This window comes from Miscanthus floridulus, chromosome 9 (genome assembly GCF_019320115.1).
Source record: "Miscanthus floridulus cultivar M001 chromosome 9, ASM1932011v1, whole genome shotgun sequence".
Classification (NCBI taxonomy): Eukaryota; Viridiplantae; Streptophyta; class Magnoliopsida; order Poales; family Poaceae; genus Miscanthus; species Miscanthus floridulus.
This window is the reverse complement of record NC_089588.1, coordinates 4,578,295-4,598,028: the sequence shown is the minus strand read 5'-3', so window position 1 is coordinate 4,598,028 and position 19,734 is coordinate 4,578,295. Positions and strand designations below refer to the sequence as shown.

Sequence of the window (19,734 nt, the reverse complement as noted above, 5' to 3'; positions counted from 1 at the left end):
TTCTGGGCGTCCCCCGATTTCGCTGTCAGGGCATCTTGAAAGTAGAGGCGCAGCAATTTCCATGGCTGAAAAAAAGACGATGACAAAGAGCGCTGGTCCATCAGTCTCTCTAGCTCCTTCAGTTCAGCGAGCCGAAAAGACATGGGATCTTTGCTGGAATCCCTCTTTCCTGCTGAATTCCACTTGACAATGATGCGAAAAAAAGATATATCCAAGTAAAGGTTGGGCTACTGATGTCAGTTGGGCTGCCTGTTTTGTGGGCTGAAAAAGCATGTACGGCACAGCGCGATTGCCGCGCCTCTGAATCTGGAGACATTTCTGCAGCAGCATCCATGGATTTCGACCAACAAATCAACTTCATAGGCCTCTCCTCTATCTGAGAAACAGCAGTATAGCTCCCGCTCTTCAAACATTGCAAGAGGCGTATCAGTAATACCATAACTACTGTAGCAGATTTCGTACTCTGCATAATAACTGGAAACGTAACTGTTAGGGGGGGAAAAAGTAACAGGCAAGATAAGAGAGGCCAGCTATGTGTTTCGCATGCCAAAATCGATCAGGTTCTGTTTTATTTTGCATGAAGCAGGTATTCTAAATGACCCATGCAAGACCCCTATTACCACCTAGGTAAAGAAACTTTTCCCGGTAAGCTCCTCATCACCCAACATCTGCATCTTGCATCTCTTCTCCAGCTTCATCATACATCACTCCTTGTCGCATACCCCTGCTTCATGTCCAGACTTTCTGCTACTTATTACGCATCCTGGTCCGTACAAGGGCTCCTGCTGCGCCTGATCAAAGAAACACATGGAGGATTAATTCTTCGGCCCTAGCAAGAATTACCATTTGTTTTCTTTTCTGTTTTACTGCCATTTGTATAAACGAGACTCAAGCAAGAATTATTAGGGACGGTCGGTTGGGCCCCTGCTTCTATTCTAAATGTGATGCTCCCTGGTTTACATCCATGGAGCCAACTATGGAACCAAATTTCTCTTAACAACATAAACCATATAATTCTTTAGGTGCGACTTCAGCTGCCTCGAGTATTATTAGAGCAGAGCAGGGCAAGAAAAAAAAAAACCAACAAGGAAGAAAGTTCAGACAAAGAGACCGTGGGGGAAAAAAAAACAGAAAAAGCATTATGTAACCCTCCTTTTGTCACCAGCCAAAACCAATATTCTGGCTTTATTATCCTTTATTTTTGCAAGAACCAAAGATCCCGACAATTCCTAGCGCTACAACACTCACGCACTATGCTCTGGTGCTACAACATGAGCACGATGGCCATGGCCACTTTTAATTGGTTTGATTGCTCCATGATGCTAGTCCCCAGTTGGTAATGGTAGGTTGAGAACTAGTACTACATGTGTTTTGGTTTCAGAGGCGATGCCAGCCCATTGTGCCAGGAAATGCCAGGTTTGAGCATTGAGCTGCGTACCTAAACTTGCGTGGACAGCCATTTATGGCTGCCGAGTGCAGCCAGCCACTAGGGCAAGCCTATCTGTCTCTGCAGAGTTGAGAGTCCACTCTATTCTGGTAGGCTAACGAATCAAAGAATTTGCACTTCCAGAAATACTTGCTCCTAGAAAACTGGGTGTTATGCGAGAGGCGTGGGAACTCGACTGAGACTGGACACAATGAAGTGCAGGTTCCTCAGAATCGAAGCCAAATGTTCGAGGAGTGGCGGAACAATAACATGATGGACATCCCTGCTGATCAGAAATGCATCAAGGCGGCTGTCATACTGTACATGATCTGGAACATTTGGAAGGAAAGAAAGAGGGGATTTCAGAGCAAAAACAGTCCTACAACTCTACAAGACACATGTCCTATTATTGATCAAGGAGGAGATGTCCCTGCAAAAGATGGCTTGTGGAGAGCCAGCTGTAGGATGATGTAAGGGTTCTTTGATGAGACTCTAGAGCTGTTTTTCAGTTGTTTATGTAATCACAACTTATGTAGAACCTGGTATTTTCTTCATTCTTAAATGAAACAGCAGTGCTCCTGCTCATCGTTTTTTTTAAGACACATGTCCTGTTATTGATCAAGGAGGAGATGTCCCTGCAAAAGATGGCTTGTGGAGAGCCAGCTGTAGGATGATGTAAGGGTTCTTTGATGAGACTCTAGAGCTGTTTTTCAGTTGTTTATGTAATCACAACTTATGTAGAACCTGGTATTTTCTTCGTTCTTAAATGAAACAGCAGTGCTCCTGCTCATCGTTTTTTTTAAGAAGTGGTAGTTATAGACTGACTTGGCAGCCTGGAGCACAAAACTAACTAGTAAAACCTAGGTTAGTTTTAGTCCATCTATCAACAATAGCAATACCCAGTGGAAACTTTTGAGCTCAAGAGGCACTTCAATATTCAAGATCACAGGTATGCTCATTTGGCAAATGAACAAGTTGGACACCGGTTCTTGAATCAGGGTATTACCTGCTGAGTTCTATCTCAATTTTTTTATCCTCATTCTCCTAATCCTAAGACCAACATGTTGAAACCACATAACCTCCACACGGCTCCGTCCATGGGAAATCCTATCCTTTTAATGTTTTAACTGGACAATCAAAATCATCTGTTCATTGATCTCGAATCATAATTTTATAGCATCAGGGTTTTAATTTACAGGGCTTTTATGAATAGTCCAAGGGGAGGGATTATCAATACTATAACTAATGCAAAGTTTATGCTCACCTGTCTTAAATTCTATGCTAGTCAACTACCCATACCAACACGAGCCAAAAAAAAAAGATGATCATTTGTACGATAATAAGACTGCTGAACCACATATAACAAATATGAGTACATCAAGTAGATATAATTAGTTACCTGTAGCCCTGATCAGATATTTGGAGATATCAGTGATACGGTAGTAGCGTCTGAAAGACCTGTTCTTCCTGTCATCAAGCTTGGCGATGCCATGCAGCTTATTGTCCTTGACGCCAACTTCGATCACCCATCCCTCCGGTGAACGGTCATCCACCTTGGACAAGAAATAAATGGCCAAATTGCCATCCATGCCAAGCCCCAAGGTAGGGTAACCAGTGCACAGCCTTCTCAAGCTCACCGCCGCATCCTCTGGATCAGTGCTCAGCCTTGTTGGCAACTCCAGCAGCACCTCGCAGTGCCTTGGGTTTTGGACAATGGTGTCGGCCACATCGATTGTGCAATCCTTGTGCCAGTCGTTCCACGAAGTAATCGGCACTGGCATGCTCCAGACGGTGGCCGTCCAGTAGTCAGCAACGTCAAAGTCATCTTCACCGTCAGAGCTGGAGCCGGAGTGGTCCATCGGCTGCCGGCGTTGAGGTGATGGGACAACCCCAGGGCGAAACTCCATGTCGACGTACTTGATCTTCACCCACTACTACAGAATGTTACTGTAGAGACGGCTCTAGAGCCTCTGTAGGGGTGGCTGCGCCAGCCGCCCTTCCCAATGTGTTCCTACAGAGGGTGCCTCTGTAACCGCCCCTGTAGGGGCGGCTGGTGTTTTCAGCCGCCCCTACAGTTCCCTCTGTAAGGGCGGCTGGTGTTTTCAGCCACCCCTACAGTTCCCTCTGTAAGGGCGGCTGGTAATATCAGCCGCCCCTGTAGTGTACTTCTTTAAGGTCGGCCGTATCACCAGCCGCCCCTGCTGTGTGTATTTGTAAGGGCGGTTCAATCAAGAACCGCCCCTACAGTGGATTTTCCAGCAAAAAAAATAATTCAAATTCAAATCTGACCACATATATATATATATATATATATATATATATATATATATATATATATATATATAATTCAAATTCGAATCTGACCGCCACAAATATACATATATACATCCATAAACACAAGACCATCATCACAAATCATAATTCACAAAAGTCCATCATTACAACATAGTCCATTATGAAGTCCATCATTACAACATAGTTCATTAAGATATCCACAAGTCCACATGCAAAACAAAGTCCAAACCGTTTCAAAGTCTGATCCAAATCATACCACAAGTCCACATTGTCATCAACGGCCTAGGGCTAACCTATCAGTCTCCCGAAGGTGTTTGTACAGAGGATTACTACCTAAGTCGGAAAGAAGATGATGGTAAGTGTCTTTATGATACACAATCTGGTCCATTATAAAGTTGCAAAGGTCGCCGACCATCTCTAAGAGCTCATCATCCTTGTATGGGTTCCTTCTCGTGTCTTTATCTTTCTCCAACTACAAGAGAAAGAGTTTAGGTTTACTATATCACAACATATGCGAACTTTTCATACTACAAGCGAAGAGGTTCAAACTTACCAGATTGGGGTTTCTGTTGTAGCCACCGATGGTACTCATCATAATACATGTGTAGTATCCACGATGTAGACTCCCAGGCTTCTGCTAGGGGCACTGTGTGTTTTGCATATGGAGATGTTAAGTAATGCTATTGACAGACACGTAATATATGGAGTACCAAAGTAAATGACACTTACCACACATAGAGTTTTGACATACAACTTTTCCTTCCTATTTGGATGATGTCTCCCCTTATGTTCCTGGACATAGTGCCTGAATGCCCTGTTCCAATGGTTTTAGCAAATGCAACTTGTTAGTATCCCACATTGAACCTTACAAGTATGTATACAAACATAGTAGCTAAAATGAGGATTGTCAATATATATACGTCTTGACAATTGTTATGAAGTCTTTGTATGTCTCGACTGGGAAATCCGCTGAATCAAAGACCCATGCCATGCTATGTGAGAGCCAGACGCCTATGCAAATCCAGTGATCGCTGCATGAATTTAGTCATAGAAGGAACACATAAGCTCTTTTGCATTGAACAAAGTATATTGAACAAAGCTAAGTATACAGTCGAACTTACTTGAAGTGGTATGGTATCCATATATTATCGTGTTGTTGGAGATTTTTAAAACATAGGGCAATGTATGCCGCAACCTTGAGGGACTCTTCCAATATTTTCTTGTTCCTAATGTCCTCTTTCTTCTTAAGTGTCTTTCCAGCTCCTAGTTCTTTGCAATCTAGTTTCCACTCTTTAGGGTAATTAAAATTTGTTGATGCTATAGGTGAAGGATCTATATACCCGTGTTTCAGAGCTGGCCTCTTTTTCACAAAGTCCGCTTGCATTCTACAAATCACAGCGCGGGTTAGTTACAACAAAATTAAAAGATTACATTCATATCATATCGAGAGGGCAAGGACATACAAGCACCATATGCGAATCAGATTCATTTCCATTCGTCCGAGGTGGAAGCATGCCTGGATATCCTTAAACTCAATGGTAATTTGCCCACCTGGGGCTCTAAATGTGCCGGCAGGGATCCATGCTTGTAAGATTTCTAGTTCTGTTATCTGAGCACGCAAGTACCAATCGTGGAACTTTCTCATTCCACGTGGCAAGCACTGTATGACTCGGTTTGGTAGGAAGTTCTTGCCTTTTTCATATTTATCCAGGCAATCATCTGACCATTTGAGGTTATCAACAACTGGATACTTGTTAAACCCTTTGTGCAGTTTGCTAGTGGTGCCCTCCTCAGTGGTGCCCTCCTCAGAAGCTGGTGCTCTGAATTCTTTTACTTGGTTCTTAGGCTTGAACTGGTCATGAGCCATCCACTTGTGCACCGACGAGACGTCATTAATGCCCACATACGATGGCCTTATCTTGATTGGGATTTTGTTTCGAGCTTCCCATTCGGGCACGTCCTTGTCAACTTGTGCATCACCTGCTCCAAGGGCCACTTGTTCTTCACGTATCGGCTGTTCATGAGGCAATTGCTGTTCATGAGACACTTGTTGTTCATGTATCGGCTGCGCTTGTTGATAAGAATGTTGCATCTCATCATGCCTTTGCTCGGTACGAGGTGGAGAAGGATGTGGCATGTCATCATGCCCATGCTCGATACGAGGTGGAGAAGGATGTGGCATGTCATCATGCCCTTGCTCGGTATGAGGTGGAGAAGTCTCTAGCGTGTGGTGGTCATGGTCATGGGCCGGTGAGTATACCTTCCCGTCCTCGACGGGTCGCTCCTGAGGATGAACTTCAGTCGGAGTTGGCGAAGACTCGGTCAATACAATGTCCCGTCTATGCCAGAGGATGAACTAGTTCATGATGTCTCCAAGTAACACGAGCCCCTCGGGAGTAGGGTGTTCTATCTTCCAAGTCATGAACTCGGGCTTCACGGTATGCACCTCGACCCGAGTGTAATCCTGCGGGATGTCCCTATTGTGCCACGTGCCGCCCGGAGGATGTGCCACGCCCGTTGCCACCTCAATGATCACGTTTTGCCTGCCCATCGGAACCACCAATTTACAACTGGTTGGCGCCCGTATGCGATCGACGGGGGTTTCGGTTGCATTAGAACCTTGACTGCTGGGAACATCCGGAGGGCTGCCAACTACCACCAGTTCTCTGGGCGGCCCCATTGGTGTCTGTGGCTCCATCGTAGATAGTCCTTTCTCCACCAACATCTTTTCAACTAGAGCCTTCACTTGGCGCTCAAGATTAGACTCTCCGTCTCTGCCATGTTTCTTGTACATGTGCCTCTCCTCTACGAATCCGTGCTTCCAGGACATCCTCTTCCCTAGCCCCCTGGTGCGTCCTGTGTGCTCGGGGTTTCCCAAGGCAACGGTAAGCTCGTCCCTCTCTCTGGAAGGGTTGAATGCGCCCTTCTCCTTGTCTTCAGCAAGTTTCAGTATTTTTGATACTACCTCTCCGGTCTCCGGCTTAGCAAACTTGAGGCTACTACCGGATGAATCGACACTCCTCGCGTATATCCACTGTTTAAGGCATGGCTTCAACTTTGGCACTTCCGTATTCCCGGCAGCTTCGGCCTCTGCGTCCATCTTCCTAAAGACCTCTTGCTTGCCAGCGTAGCCACCGGGGCCTAGACGAGGGTAGTGTTGGTTCTTCTTCGCCTGCTCGCTGTTACGGGCACTGAGGGACAATGATGCCTCTGAAGTCTTCTCAGCCACGAGCTCCTCCCATTGACTAGGAGTTATGTTGCCATACTCGTGGAAAGGAGTTAACTTCTGTTGGATAAAGTTCTTGTTCAGATCTGACCGCCAACGTCGGAAGCTCTGCCCCATTATCTTAAAAGCATTTTGTTGTACCAACTCGTGCGTTCTCTCTGGAAACCTGAAGTTCTGCTTCAGCTTCTCCCATAGGTCTACCTTTTGGCTCATAGGTACAAGATTCCAGCTACAGATAGCTGGGTTCAACTTATCTCTAACTACAAACCCGATGTGATTACAGAATTTCGCCCTGTATGTATATGGCCCAAGGATCTGCCCGTCTGGTCCGACCTCCGTTATCACATAGCATTCCTTGTCGTGATATTGGTTTGGCTTTCTAATCCCCCCTCGTTTCCTCTTTGGCTGGGCAGTCTCAGTCGTGGTTGTGTCCTGAGGTTGTGGAGCGGAGGCCTCATTGTGAGTACCTATGGCTCCTTCCTTTGATCTCCTTTGCCCCGCTACGTATTGTCCGGCAAGACGAGCCGGAGGCCGACGTCGTCTTTTCAGAGGTTGAGTAGGGACAACCTGTGTATCCGGCAAGTCAAAAGTGTTAGCAGAGGTAACATAAAGCCATAGCATTAGCCAAATTTACAAGCTACTAAGGCTTTATCCGTACCTCGTCGTTCGGATCAAAATCCTTGTCCAACTCGTCCTCCGTTGGCCTCCATCTGGGTTCTTGTGGGAAAGGATCCTCGGGACTTACATATCCCCCTGATGAGGTGTCGTCATCATCATCCTCTTCTTCGCCTTGGGCATCCTCTCCGCCTTCTCTTCCCTGGGCTCCCCCCACTGGATCCTCATCATCGACAAGGTCCTCCTGAGTAAGCATCACTTCTAGACCCTTTTCTAACTCGTTATTGAACTGCTCCTGAGTAAGCTGGTCATCTAGTTCTTGCTCTCCATGGGATGGCTGCTCATCATTCACGGGGCATCGGGATGCACTCTTTGATGTTCGCGACATTATGCCTTGTTCTAAGAGATGCAAGAAAAAAAGTAGTATAAGTAGTAGAAGTAGTAGTACTAGTGGTAGAAGTAGTAGTACTAGTAATACAAGTAGTAGTACTAGTAGTAGTAGTACTTGTAGTAGTACTAGTGGTACTAGTAGCGGCCCAGAGAATGATATCTCTGTAGTCTCCAATCACCATGTAAACCCAGGCTTTGCATTGCAGGAAACACAGCCTGAGCAGTTTGAGCACAATAACAGGACAGAATATCTGAAACGATACTGACCGTTCTTGTGTTGGAAGTTTCTTGCAGCCACAATTCGATTTTAAATCTAAAATTCTATCACCAGATACTCTATCTTGCCACATGCACCAGATGCCATATAAACCAACAAGAAAGCTATACAAACAAAGCTTATGGCAAGATGGACTAACACATTGTGGGACCCATATATTATATATAAGCAACAGACTTGGTCACTGCCTCCTTCATCATGCCTGAAGCTATGGCATACAAGATCATTTTTTATATCAGGAGGGTAGGGTACCTCTTGATATTGGCAGGAATGACTACACAAAGGCATTTGCATACTCAAGTTCAAACAGCCCGCAAAATGAAAGTTTAGCCAATAACGTTTAGACTTTGTAGGATTATTGCAAAGCACTGCAGTGCAGCACAGCCAAACTTGATCCACTTTAGTCCATTCTAAAATATTCTTGCAAAGACAGGATGAAGCTTGGTAATATTTATTTTAATTTGATTTCTAACAGCTGTTCCATGATTTCCCTTATGATCTTTATTTAGCGCAGTAAACGACCACTATCATATAGAGAACTGATCAGACCATTTGAAAAATATAAAAATAACATTTTCTATGCAGTCGTCCAGGCTCTAGATATTTTAAGTTTTCATGCCTTACATGTTGTAAAATTACATCTTGTTGATATATTAAAATTGATTGAAACATTCTAGATGGGTATAATCTGTGACAAATTGAATTGGTCTTCTGAAAATACTTCTATTTTCTGTGACATTTGTCTCGAGGAAAAGAGGGCAGGCAGTCATAGAAATGGATTCCTTACTAACAGGCGCTTATGTGAATATGGATAAGAATTCTAGACAATGGGATGCAAACATGTCCTAAGTCAGCGTGTACACTGGGCCCTAAGCAGACTATACTTCTTCCTCTGCAAAGAGGATTTTATAAAACTCCACAGCATGATTTAGCATCAGCTGGGTGTCTTTCTATTTCTTTGATTAGCTACTGGCTGATCAAAGAAACTCCAACTCTGTTTCTTTGATCAGGTTAAGAGGCTTTCATCAGAGTTTCAGACGGCCACCACCACGGCGCTTTGATGGCAAACCAGCAGAGACACTGAGGCAGGCACCGCTGTCCAGTGTCCACTCGCCTCGCCTGCCACTGCGGCGCTGCGTGTGTGTGTTTCTGGCTTTCTGCAATGGTGGCACTGCAGTTGCAGGCATGTAGTAGCAGGCAGTTTATCAAGGAGGATTGCAATACTTGGTTGTAAAATGGAAAAAAAGAGCACATGATTCTGCAATCAAGGACGCTCATTAGCCTGGCCGATCCATCCATCCTCTAATTGATCCTGCACTTTGGAGGGTTGTCGCCATGGACGCCCAAGGATCATGAATCATGATAGCTTGCTCCTCTCAGGCACAATGGCAGCAGCATGGCCAATGATGCCTCATGATGCGGAACAAAGCCATGTCGCCATATGCCATGTACATTTTGTCTTGTGCTTACCCAAAGAGCAAAAAGGCTCTGCTTCGGCTAGGGCCTAGGCAACTACGTACTATGCTGGCATCATTCCTGCTTGCTTGCCAACAGGGGAAAATAAAAGATTTGAGGTCATGATTAGGAGCTGGGGAGAGAGGGGGAGGGTGAAAAGTTGCTGCATGTTTATAATTACCACGGTGATGTGCTCGCTGAGACACTGACAGCCGGATTACTTGCAGCTTAAAGCATGATTTTGTACGATCTGAGCTATGAATCCCTCGGATTCCAAGAGATTTTGGGCCGAATCTGCCACTTTTGTTCTCTACTAGTAAGTACTGTATGTACTGCTCAACTACTTGTATCTGCCACTTTTGTTCTCTACTAGTAAGTACTGTATGTACTGCTCAACTACTTGTTTTTTTTTATCAAAAGGTTAAAAAGGGGTTACTACTAAGAACAAGTCAGACTCACATATGGCTTGTATCCAAAACTGAAAGCAGGTAGTAATCACCCATTGTTCTGTTCTGTCTGCAAGTATTGAGCAGACACTCGAGACCTAGACTCATGGAAATCCATGTATTTACAAACTAAAGCTGGAGCACAATACACCGTATCAACGAATAAAAAGAAGTAAGGCTGAGCTGTCAAAGTATATGGCTACATACTCAACTGTTGAAGCAGAGCTGGTGCTAACTAAATGCATTCACAAACTAATATCTGTGTGGCTGGCATAAGAAGACCACTCATGTGAAGTATTAGCTAGGAATGAACATTGATCATATCTTCCAGAAGATGCTATCTTATTCTTCTGATAGTAGTAGCAGCTAATAAAAGTTCAATAAATATCTCTCCTCCCTTATGACCATAAGTCTGAAAATTTTATCACCAACTATAAATCCAAAAATTAAATCATTTAGCATCAGCCCCATCTGCCACTAGTGAAAATAACATCTAGCTAGCACTTTTCTGCATTATGGCAGAGACTTAAGCTCTTTATTATCCTGACAGTGTACTAAATTCCAATCTAATACCGAGAAAATAAGAACTTGCCAACTAGCCCAAGATTTCTTAATTGAGGGCGGGAGATCGATCATGCATCAGACCATTCTTTCAATTTCCAACTGGAATACACACAGCACAATTTACCTAAGAAATTTCCCATACAAAAAGAATAGGAAGAACATAAGGCAGAGTGGCAGTCTACATCTTTACCTTCAATCACACATAGTCTTGTGAGGTGGCAGACAGTACACAGCAGCAAACGCCGTGGCGAGCCACTACTGCAGCCCAACCCTTCACAATCTTGGCACTCAGATCTTGAATAACATTTGGGGGCATCAGGTTCATAGAGAAACCTTCACAATCTTGGCAGTCAGATCTCTGGTGGTCAGCCGCAAGGAGTGTTCCCTATCGTCAGGGGGAAAATGGATTCGGGTAGTGCAGTGAGAAATCCAAAGAGATCATAACACGTTCTCTGAAAGTTGAGTGTCTAACCTCCTAATTAATAACCACCTCAGATCTAGAATTTATTTAGGTTTATTCATCCTACAAAATTCCAAAACCTAGTTCGTTCTCAATACCGAGAACATTTGCTGGCGAACGTTTATTTGGTGGATGTACTAATCAGCAATCCAACCTCATCTCATGGTCTATACTACTGTCAGGCCTCACATCAATTTGTATAATTTAAGAAAACCCACTAGAATAGAAAGGGGCTTACAACTCTAATCAGCAATCCTACAAAAAGTATTTTACCAACCTCTTCTCCCCTCGCTGGTCGCTGCTGCAGGGGGGAACGACGAGCTGGTCCCCTGTCCGCCGTCGTCGAGGCCGCGCCGAGGAGTGCTCCCAAACCCTAGCCGCCGTCGCGGCCTGGGGAACGGCGTTGGATGGGGCGGGGGCGGCGATTGGGGTCAGGGGACGGTGGAGGAGTCGGTGGAGGGTCAGGGAGGGGCATGCGACGGCGGTGCAGGTGCGGCGGTGCGGCGGCGCCGGCGGCGAATTTGGGCAGCGTGACGGCACTGTAGTATACCTCAGCGCCCAACACTTAGCGCCCACGGGGCCGGCACGGTTATATACCTCAGCGACACTGTAGGGGCGGCTGAGGTTATAAGCCGCCCCTACAGATACACTGTAGGGGCGGCTGAGGTTATAAGCCGCCCCTACAGCACACAGAACCACTGTAGGGGCGGCTGAGGTTATAAGCCGCCCCTACAATTGAATTTTTTTTTCAAAATTCTAATAAAAATGAATTATTCACATGTAAATAATAAATAATACAGTACAAAATTTTATAATTATTTTTTTATAGATATATTTACATATACAATAACTAAAACAACTACAACAGTTTAAAATTGCAAAATTTAACCTTGAAAAATGGAAAAAAAAATAAATTTTAAAAAATTAAAATCAAAATTACTAAAATAATTTTGAGACAACAAATGATCTCAAATGAAAATTTGATAAACACCAAAGTTGTTCAACTCATTAATATCTACAACTTTTATTTTGGTCAACTTGTCATTTGACAAAATTTGAACCTTTCAAATTTGAAATTTGAAAAAATGACAAGTTCGAACTAAAATTTGAGACCCAAAATGATTTCAACATAAAAAGTGATGAATACCAAAGTTGTTCAACTCATTAATATCTACAACTTTTATTTTGGTCATCTTGTCATTTGACAAAATTTGAACCTTTCAAATTTGAAATTTGAAAAAATGACAAGTTCGAACCAAAATTTGAGACCCAAAATAATTTCAACATAAAAAGTGATGAATACTAAAGTTGTTCAACTCATTAATATGTATAATTTTTATTTTAGTCATCTTGTCATTTGACAAAATTCGAACCTTTCAAATTTAAAATTTTGAAAAACGATAAGTTCGAACCAAAATTTTAGACCCAAAATGATTTCAACATAAAAAGTGATGAATACCAAAGTTGTTCAACTCATGAATATCTACAACTTTTATTTTGGTCATTTTTTCATTTGACAAATTCTTAGCATACATTGTTCATTAATCTTACACATGTCTCATATAGTTTATAAAACCTTATGAGAGATGTGTCACATTTGTGAACAATGTCATTACCACTTTATCATATGAAGAAATGACCAATACAAAAGTTGTAGATCTTGATGAGTTATTCAACTTTAGTATTTATCACTTTTTCAGCTGAAATCATTTGGGGTACCAAAATCTTGTCTGAAGTTGCATTTTTTTTAAAATTCAAAATTTAAATTGCTCAAACTTTTCATATGTATATATTGACAAAACCAACAAAATAAATTGATAGAGAATGATTTTAGAAAATTTTAGAAAAAAAATCATCAGATTTAGAGTTAGTATGAGAAAGAAAAACTAGTTACAAAGTTGACCCACAGATTAAAAAAAACACACTGTTCACTATGATCATGTAAGGATCATCTAGAACAGTGTGATTTCTCTTTTTAATCTATGGGTAAATTTTGTAACCAGTTATTCTCCCTCATACTAACTCCAAATGTGATGGTTTTTTTTCCTAAAAATTTCTAAAATCATGATTCAGCATTTAAGTTTGATCAAACTTGGATGTGACAATGTTTTACACATTTTAAAATTTAAAATTTAAAATTTGACAAGTTCAAACCAAAATTTAAAACCCTAAATGATTTCAGATGTAAAAGTGATGAATACAAAAGTTGTTCAACTCATCAAGATCTACAACTTTTATTTTGGTTATCTTGTCATTTGACAAAATTTGAACCTTTCAAATTTGAAATTTTAAAAAATGACAAGTTCGAACCAAAATTTGAGACCCAAATTGATTTCAACATAAAAAGTGATGAATACCAAAGTTGTTTAACTCATTAATATCTACAATTTTTATTTTAGTCATCTTGTCATTTGACAAAATTTGGACCTTTCAAATTTGAAATTTAAAAAAATGACAAGTTCGAACCAAAATTTGGACCCCCAAATCAATTCAACTGAAAAAGTAATGAATACCAAAGTTGAATAACTCATGGAGATCTACAACTTTTATTTTGGTAATTTCATAATTTGTTAAATTCTTAGTACACATTGTTCACACAAACATACATGAATGTAGTCTCACACACACATACATGAATGTTGTCTCACACACATACATAAATGTAGTCTCACACACACATACATGAATGTAGTCTTACGAACACTGACACACTTACATAAACTAGCTAGCCCACCATAACAACTTTCCCCTTGACACCTTTTCGTTCCCATGGCAATACATCTTTGGGCAGGTTCTTTTCCACAACCTCGATCTTCTTACAAAAGTCTGTGAATAGCGGCATCTCATCACACTTATTGTAAGCTTCAACATCGTCCACGCCATCAACTCCGATGATATATTGTTTTCCAGAGGCCACCACGTGCTTTGTCTTCTTCTTTGGGGGGAGGTTACTTTGCGGGTCGGGCATATAGAAGACTTGCGCGACTCGTTCAGCGAGCACCCAAGGGTCATCCTGGTAGCCTACATTCTGGAGGTCGACGACTCTCTGTTCGATCTCATTTAATTGATGTTGCTTGATCCAGCGGCATCGAAACAGGGCCACCTTTATATCCCTTCCATAGTCAAGTTCCCATATATCTTCAATTATGCCAAAGTACAGCACCTTTCGCCCCACTCCGTCGAGAGCCTCTATTCGGACGCCGCTATTCTGATTCACAGATTTCCTGTCCTTTGTGTTGGTATAGTATGTGTACCCATTGATGTCATAAGCATTCCAAGACGTCACCTATTTCAATGGCCTAGTCGCCAACCAACTGATGGTAATAGAATCTATGGTTTCTCCAGGCTGTATGTTCTGGTCCTTCAACCATGATGTTAGGCGTTGCTTATGCTGTTTCATGACCCAATCATCTGAACGGCCATTCCTCTCGGCCATAATGATAGCCATGTGTTCATCAATGTACGGTTGCATCACTGCCATACTCTGCAAGACACTGTAATGCGCCCGACTCACCTCTCTGTAATCATTGTCGAGGAACACTTTCCTACCACTTGTGCCCTTCCCAGCTAGCCTTCCCTTGTGACGAGAATCGGGATTACCAATCCCTCTCTGTACTTTTAGCCACTCTTGGCAGCACTCGACGACTTCTTCGGAATTATAACCCTCTATCATGGAGCCCTCTGGGTGTGTTCGGTTATGCACGTATCGGCTTAGAACCGACATGAACCGCTCGTAGGACCACATTTCATGCAAGAAGCTAGGGCCCAGCGCCTTGATCTGATGAACCAGGTGAATCATGAGATGTACCATTATATCAAAAAAAGTGGGAGGTAAACACATCTCTAGCTGGTTCTGGGTCTCCACCATGAATTCATGTAGGTCACTCAGCTCTTGCCTGCGAATCGTCTTCTGTGAGATCTTCGAAAAGAAGTAGCACATGCGGGTGATGGCCATCTTTAGGAACTCTGGCTTTATAGCCCTGATTGCAATTGGTAGGAACACTGTCAGCATCACATGACAATCGTGAGCCTTGCAGTATGTTAATGATAGGTCCTTCATCGACACTAGCTTCTTTGGGGTCGCCAAAAACCCAGTCGGCACTCTGACCCCCCTAAGGAAATTGCATATAGCTCTCCTCTCGTCTAGGGTTAGGTTGAAGCTAGCCGCGGGAAGACTGTACTTGCCATTATCTTGCTGTACCGGCCAAAGCTCCCGCATCACATTCAGTTGCACCATGTCTTTCCATGATCTGAGACCATCCTTTGACTTGCCCGTGTCCATCAAGGTAGCCATGAGACTCTCAAAGACATTCTTCTACACGTGCATCGCATCAATGGCATGGGGGACCTCCAAGTCTGGCCAATAAGGCAGGTACTGAAAGAAGATCGATTGCTTCTTGAATGGTACGCCTTCGATGGGAGGTGTGCTTCTATCTCTAATCGTTCCATCCGAATTCTTCTTTCCATAGACGACGTGTATGTTTTGGATCATTCTGAACACATGTTCTCCATTACGACGTCTCTCTGGAGGGGGTTCATCCTCCGGGATGTTGTCATAGTATCTTAGGTACAATTTGCCACAGTACTTGTGACCTGTCTTTAAGAAGCGCCGGTTCCTTATGTAAACTATCTTCCTGGATCCATCTAGGAACACCCATTTAGTACCATCCAAACAGACTAAGCATCCAGTCTTGCCTTTGAACTATCCAAACAGGGCAAACAGCGCGGGGTAATCATTGGTAGTAACAAATATTATTGCTTTGCATATAAAGTCCTCCCGCCGGAATGCATCGTACATCGGCTCCCCATACCTCCATAGCCTCTCCATTTCTTGCATCAGAGGCTCCAAGAACACGTCTATATCAATGCCTGGTTGTTTAGGGCCGGAGATAAGAATGGTGAGGAGAAGGTACTTCCTCTTCTAACACAAATATGTTGGGAGGTTGTACATGGTCAAGATGACTGGCCATGTGCTGTGGTCGGTCATCCTCTCATTGAAAGGATTCATTCCATCAGTGCTCAAGCTGAACCATACATTCCATGGGTCATCACTGAATTCTGCTTTGTACTTGGCATCGAACGCTTGCCACTGGCTACAATCGGCCAGGTGTGCGATCGTATCATCATCCATCTTACGCTCATCATCCCACCATGTCATCAGTGCGGCTTCCTTAGGGTTTAGGAACATACGCCTCAAGCGGTCAGTCACTGGCAAGTACCACATAACCAGGGCAGGAATTCTTCTCTTATTTGCATCGTTGCCTAATAGAGTTTCCTCTGGGGGTTGAGATTCTTGCACCACCTTCTTCCCACCCTTCTTCCTCTTTCCTGTGGAGGCTTCCACCCCACTTTGAAGGTCATTGTTCTTGTACCGACTAGCCCCACACCTAGGACATGTATCTAAAGTCTCGAACGATGTGCCATGCCGAAAAAGGATACAGTGGTTGGGGCATGCATGGATTTTTTCAACCCCCAATGTGAGTGGACTTATAACCTTCTTCGCTTGGTATGTGTTGGCAGGAACTATGTTCGGCTGTGGGAGCAACCGTGACATGAGGCACAACAGATCATTGAAACTGTAGTCCGACCAGCCGTACTTAGCCTTCAGGATGAGTAGCTCAAGCACAAAACGTAGCAGTGTGAAGTATGTCGGACATCCCTTCTCAGCATCATACACAGTCTTCTTCGATGCTTTTGTCACCCTCTCAAGATTTTCTAGACCTCTCCTGCTCTTTTCTAATATTTCTGGTCCCAAGGCCCCAAGCATTTCGTCCAAGTTGTCATCGTCATCTGCATCCCCCTCACGTGCTTCGCCATCAATGCTGACACCACCAGCATCATCACCACCTTGTTCATTGCCAAAGCCACCACCTTGTTGATTGCCATAGTCACGATCCATTTGTTGCTCAAGATCGTCTGTGAATCGGGACAAGTATGCTTGGGTTTCAGCTTCATCAGCTAGATCATCGTCGCTGTCATCAACAACCACTGTTTCACCATGATGAACCCACACGGTGTAGTCCAGAACAAATCCTCTCCTAATCAGATGTTCTTTGATGGTACTCACATCTCGAAATGCAATAAGATTCTTGCAATCTTTGCAGGGACAAATAATCGTGTCACTATTCTCTTTCAACGTCGCTGCATGCTTCTCTGCGGCTTTGATGAATTTGTCCACCTCATCACGGAAAAGAGCGTCGTGTCTTAACGAACCATACATCCAAGAGTTCCTGTAGTCCATCTTATAGAAACAAAACAACCAAAAAAAGAATATTACTCGAGAATAATTGTATATACCTGAGACATGCACCATGGTAGTAGAGGATAGTTAATTAATTGAATATTAATGCATAAATATTTTGAAATATAAATTGATAGGTTCAAATAAACAATTTCAAAGAAAACAATTAGCAACATTTAATATTTCATCCACTACCTTTCATGCAAACTCCATTCCAATTTCGTGGTAGAGGATAATTAATTAATGGCCTATTTATCCATAACTAATTAAAAACACACATTATAGAAAGGAATCAAAATAAATATTAAATGATAATTAGTAGCCATGGTAGAGGATATTTTACACATTAGCAACAATTAAAATCTTACACATTCACCTACATGCAAACCCTAGTCACATAAAGAAAAAATTGAAAAAGAATATAAAAACAAAATCCTAGATCTAGATCTAGATATAGGGTTTCATGACACATGCATCAAACTTCACTAATACTACACTAAAATCAACAAAGATGTACTAACAAAGGGTGCAATCTTACTTTCCTACCTATTACCCTAGTATAGTGAAAATTAGAGTCCAATTTCACTCATAACTAGCTCAAGCTCCATGGATGAAAGAGAAAACCAAAAATCAAATTACTGATTAACCAACGAATTAAACTTCAAATAAAGAGTTGTAGAAGCATTTCCTTACCTTTTAGAGCCTCTTCATCAAAGGATTTGAGATCAAAATCTTCCCCCTTAGTAGAGCAATTTTTAGGAGGAGCCAAAGGCCTCCCAACCTTTTTTTTAGAAGAGTATGTCCCGAGGTGGAAGAAGGGGTGGCTGCTGCTATTTATTCGTGCGTTGTCAGTAGGGGCGGCTGGTGATTCAGCCGCCCCTACAGTAGAACAGCAGGGGCGGCTGGTGGTAGCCGCCCCTACAAAATGGTCACTGCAGGGACGGCTGGTGATTGAGCCGCCCCTACAGATCAGCCCCAACTGTAGGGGCGGCTCAGGTTACCAGCCGCCCCTACAGTGCCATCTATAGGGGTGGCTGGGCTACTGGGGCCCGAGGACGCCCACTGTAGGGGGGCCCCCCAACCCTAGCCGCCCCTACAGTAAAAATGGCCCCGTTCCTACTGCGCGAATCTGGCGTAGTGACCTCCTCTAGGATTGTGAGGACGGTGATGTCCCTCTGACCGATTGGGCTACCTACGCAGAAGCTACTTCTGTTGCTCCTCGCCGACTTGGGCAGTGGCATGTCACGGAGCACGGGGTTTTTATTGAGCACGTCGCAGAACAGGATGCCCCTCCACAGATTGGCCCAACCAACGGTTGTAGATCCGAGAACGACGACCTTGGTAGTGTTGTGGAAGACCTCCTCGGTGGCCGAGTCGGGGATGGGGAGCACCCTGTCTCTCTCTGGTTGGTGAAAGGACAAGGGCATCATGGTCCAGCTGCGGGTGTCAGAGTCATAGCGCTGGAGCCTGAAGTGCAATTGGTTGCCGGTGATCTTGAGGGCGGCGATGACGTAGCGGGAGCCGCCACTGGAGCAGCGTAGGATGGCGACATCACTGTCCTGGAAGCAGGGGGAGCCAGTGGGCCTCGGGAGCAGGTCGAGGGAGGAGGCACCCGGGCGCTGGCGGGCTGTGTAGACGAAGTAGTCGAAGGAGCTATCGTCGTTGATGCCCGGCGCGCTCGGGATGGTGATGCGGAGGAGGGCTAGATCGGCGTGTGTGCTAACGACAATGGGGGGAACTCTGACGCAGCGCACGGCCGGGGTGCCGGCGGGGGGCCCGAAGACGGTGCCCACGGTGGGGCCAAAGACAGGGCCTATGAAGTGGGCGCAGAGGTTGGAGAGGAGCGGGGGGCGGCCGAGGCACAAGGAGAAGTTAATGGATTTGCCGGTGCTCATCTGTCCGACGGCGGTGGTGGAGTTGGAGACGGAGTCGGCGGAGACATAGGCGGTCTCGTCGAGGAGGACCCAGCTTGGGCTCAGCCTGCCGCCTTCCTCCTCCTGGGAAGGGAGGGGAGGCAGAACCACATCCATCAGAGGCTCTCTACCAGACCCATGCCGGCAACATGTCCTTTGAATACAATGGGTGGTAGGCCTTTAGTGAGCGGATCCGCTAGCATCAACTTTGTACTTATGTACTTGGCATTAATTGTCTGATCTTGGATTCTATCTTTCACAACGTAGTACTTGATGTCAATATATTTGGCAGCACCACTTGACTTGTTGTTATTCGAATAGATTACTGTTGGTTGATTACCATAGTACAACGTGAGTGGTTTAGATATGCTGTCGACCACTCTCAACCCCGGGATAAAATTCTTTAGCCATACAGCCTGTCGGTAG

The 19,734-nt window shown here is 44.0% G+C and overlaps 3 protein-coding genes and 1 pseudogene across 3 annotated transcripts; all 4 read right to left on the bottom strand.

The window, feature by feature from the left end:
- Nucleotides 1-747: 747 nt before the first annotated feature.
- Nucleotides 748-19,425, bottom strand: LOC136479104 (uncharacterized). Its single transcript, XM_066477076.1, has 3 exons — nt 18,538-19,425; nt 2,826-3,357; nt 748-791 (listed from the first exon to the last, which is right to left on the bottom strand). Exons 1-3 carry the CDS (start codon nt 19,423-19,425, stop codon nt 748-750), a joined length of 1,464 nt encoding a protein of 487 aa, XP_066333173.1.
- LOC136481219 (uncharacterized) lies at nt 3,887-5,903 on the bottom strand. Its single transcript, XM_066478573.1, has 6 exons — nt 5,185-5,903; nt 4,843-5,106; nt 4,642-4,752; nt 4,451-4,535; nt 4,275-4,367; nt 3,887-4,193 (listed from the first exon to the last, which is right to left on the bottom strand). The coding sequence occupies exons 1-5, from the start codon at nt 5,901-5,903 to the stop codon at nt 4,359-4,361; spliced, it is 1,188 nt and encodes a 395-aa protein (XP_066334670.1). The 3' UTR covers nt 3,887-4,193; nt 4,275-4,358.
- LOC136481220 (uncharacterized) lies at nt 5,601-7,197 on the bottom strand. The gene has a single exon (XM_066478574.1). It carries the CDS (start codon nt 7,158-7,160, stop codon nt 6,078-6,080), a length of 1,083 nt encoding a protein of 360 aa, XP_066334671.1. The 5' UTR covers nt 7,161-7,197; the 3' UTR covers nt 5,601-6,077.
- On the bottom strand, nt 15,074-17,040 carry LOC136483828 (uncharacterized; annotated as a pseudogene).
- Nucleotides 19,426-19,734: the final 309 nt, after the last annotated feature.

What these genes read in the sequence shown, in the direction of transcription:
- LOC136481219 (XM_066478573.1), bottom strand. Translation starts at nt 5,903, where the DNA reads ATGCCACATCCTTCTCCACCTCGTATCGAGCATGGGCATGATGACATG. An exon ending in CTGATTCGCATATGGTGCTT is followed by an intron (nt 5,107 to 5,184) that starts GTATGTCCTTGC and finishes TGTGATTTGTAG; the next exon opens with AATGCAAGCGGACTTTGTGA. An exon ending in TGGATACCATACCACTTCAA is followed by an intron (nt 4,753 to 4,842) that starts GTAAGTTCGACT and finishes AAATTCATGCAG; the next exon opens with CGATCACTGGATTTGCATAG.
- LOC136479104 (XM_066477076.1), bottom strand. Translation starts at nt 19,425, where the DNA reads ATGGATGTGGTTCTGCCTCCCCTCCCTTCCCAGGAGGAGGAAGGCGGC. An exon ending in TCCTCACAATCCTAGAGGAG is followed by an intron (nt 3,358 to 18,537) that starts GTCACTACGCCA and finishes ATTCTGTAGTAG; the next exon opens with TGGGTGAAGATCAAGTACGT. An exon ending in ATATCTGATCAGGGCTACAG is followed by an intron (nt 792 to 2,825) that starts GTAACTAATTAT and finishes TTCTTTGATCAG; the next exon opens with GCGCAGCAGGAGCCCTTGTA.
- LOC136481220 (XM_066478574.1), bottom strand. Translation starts at nt 7,160, where the DNA reads ATGAGCCAAAAGGTAGACCTATGGGAGAAGCTGAAGCAGAACTTCAGG.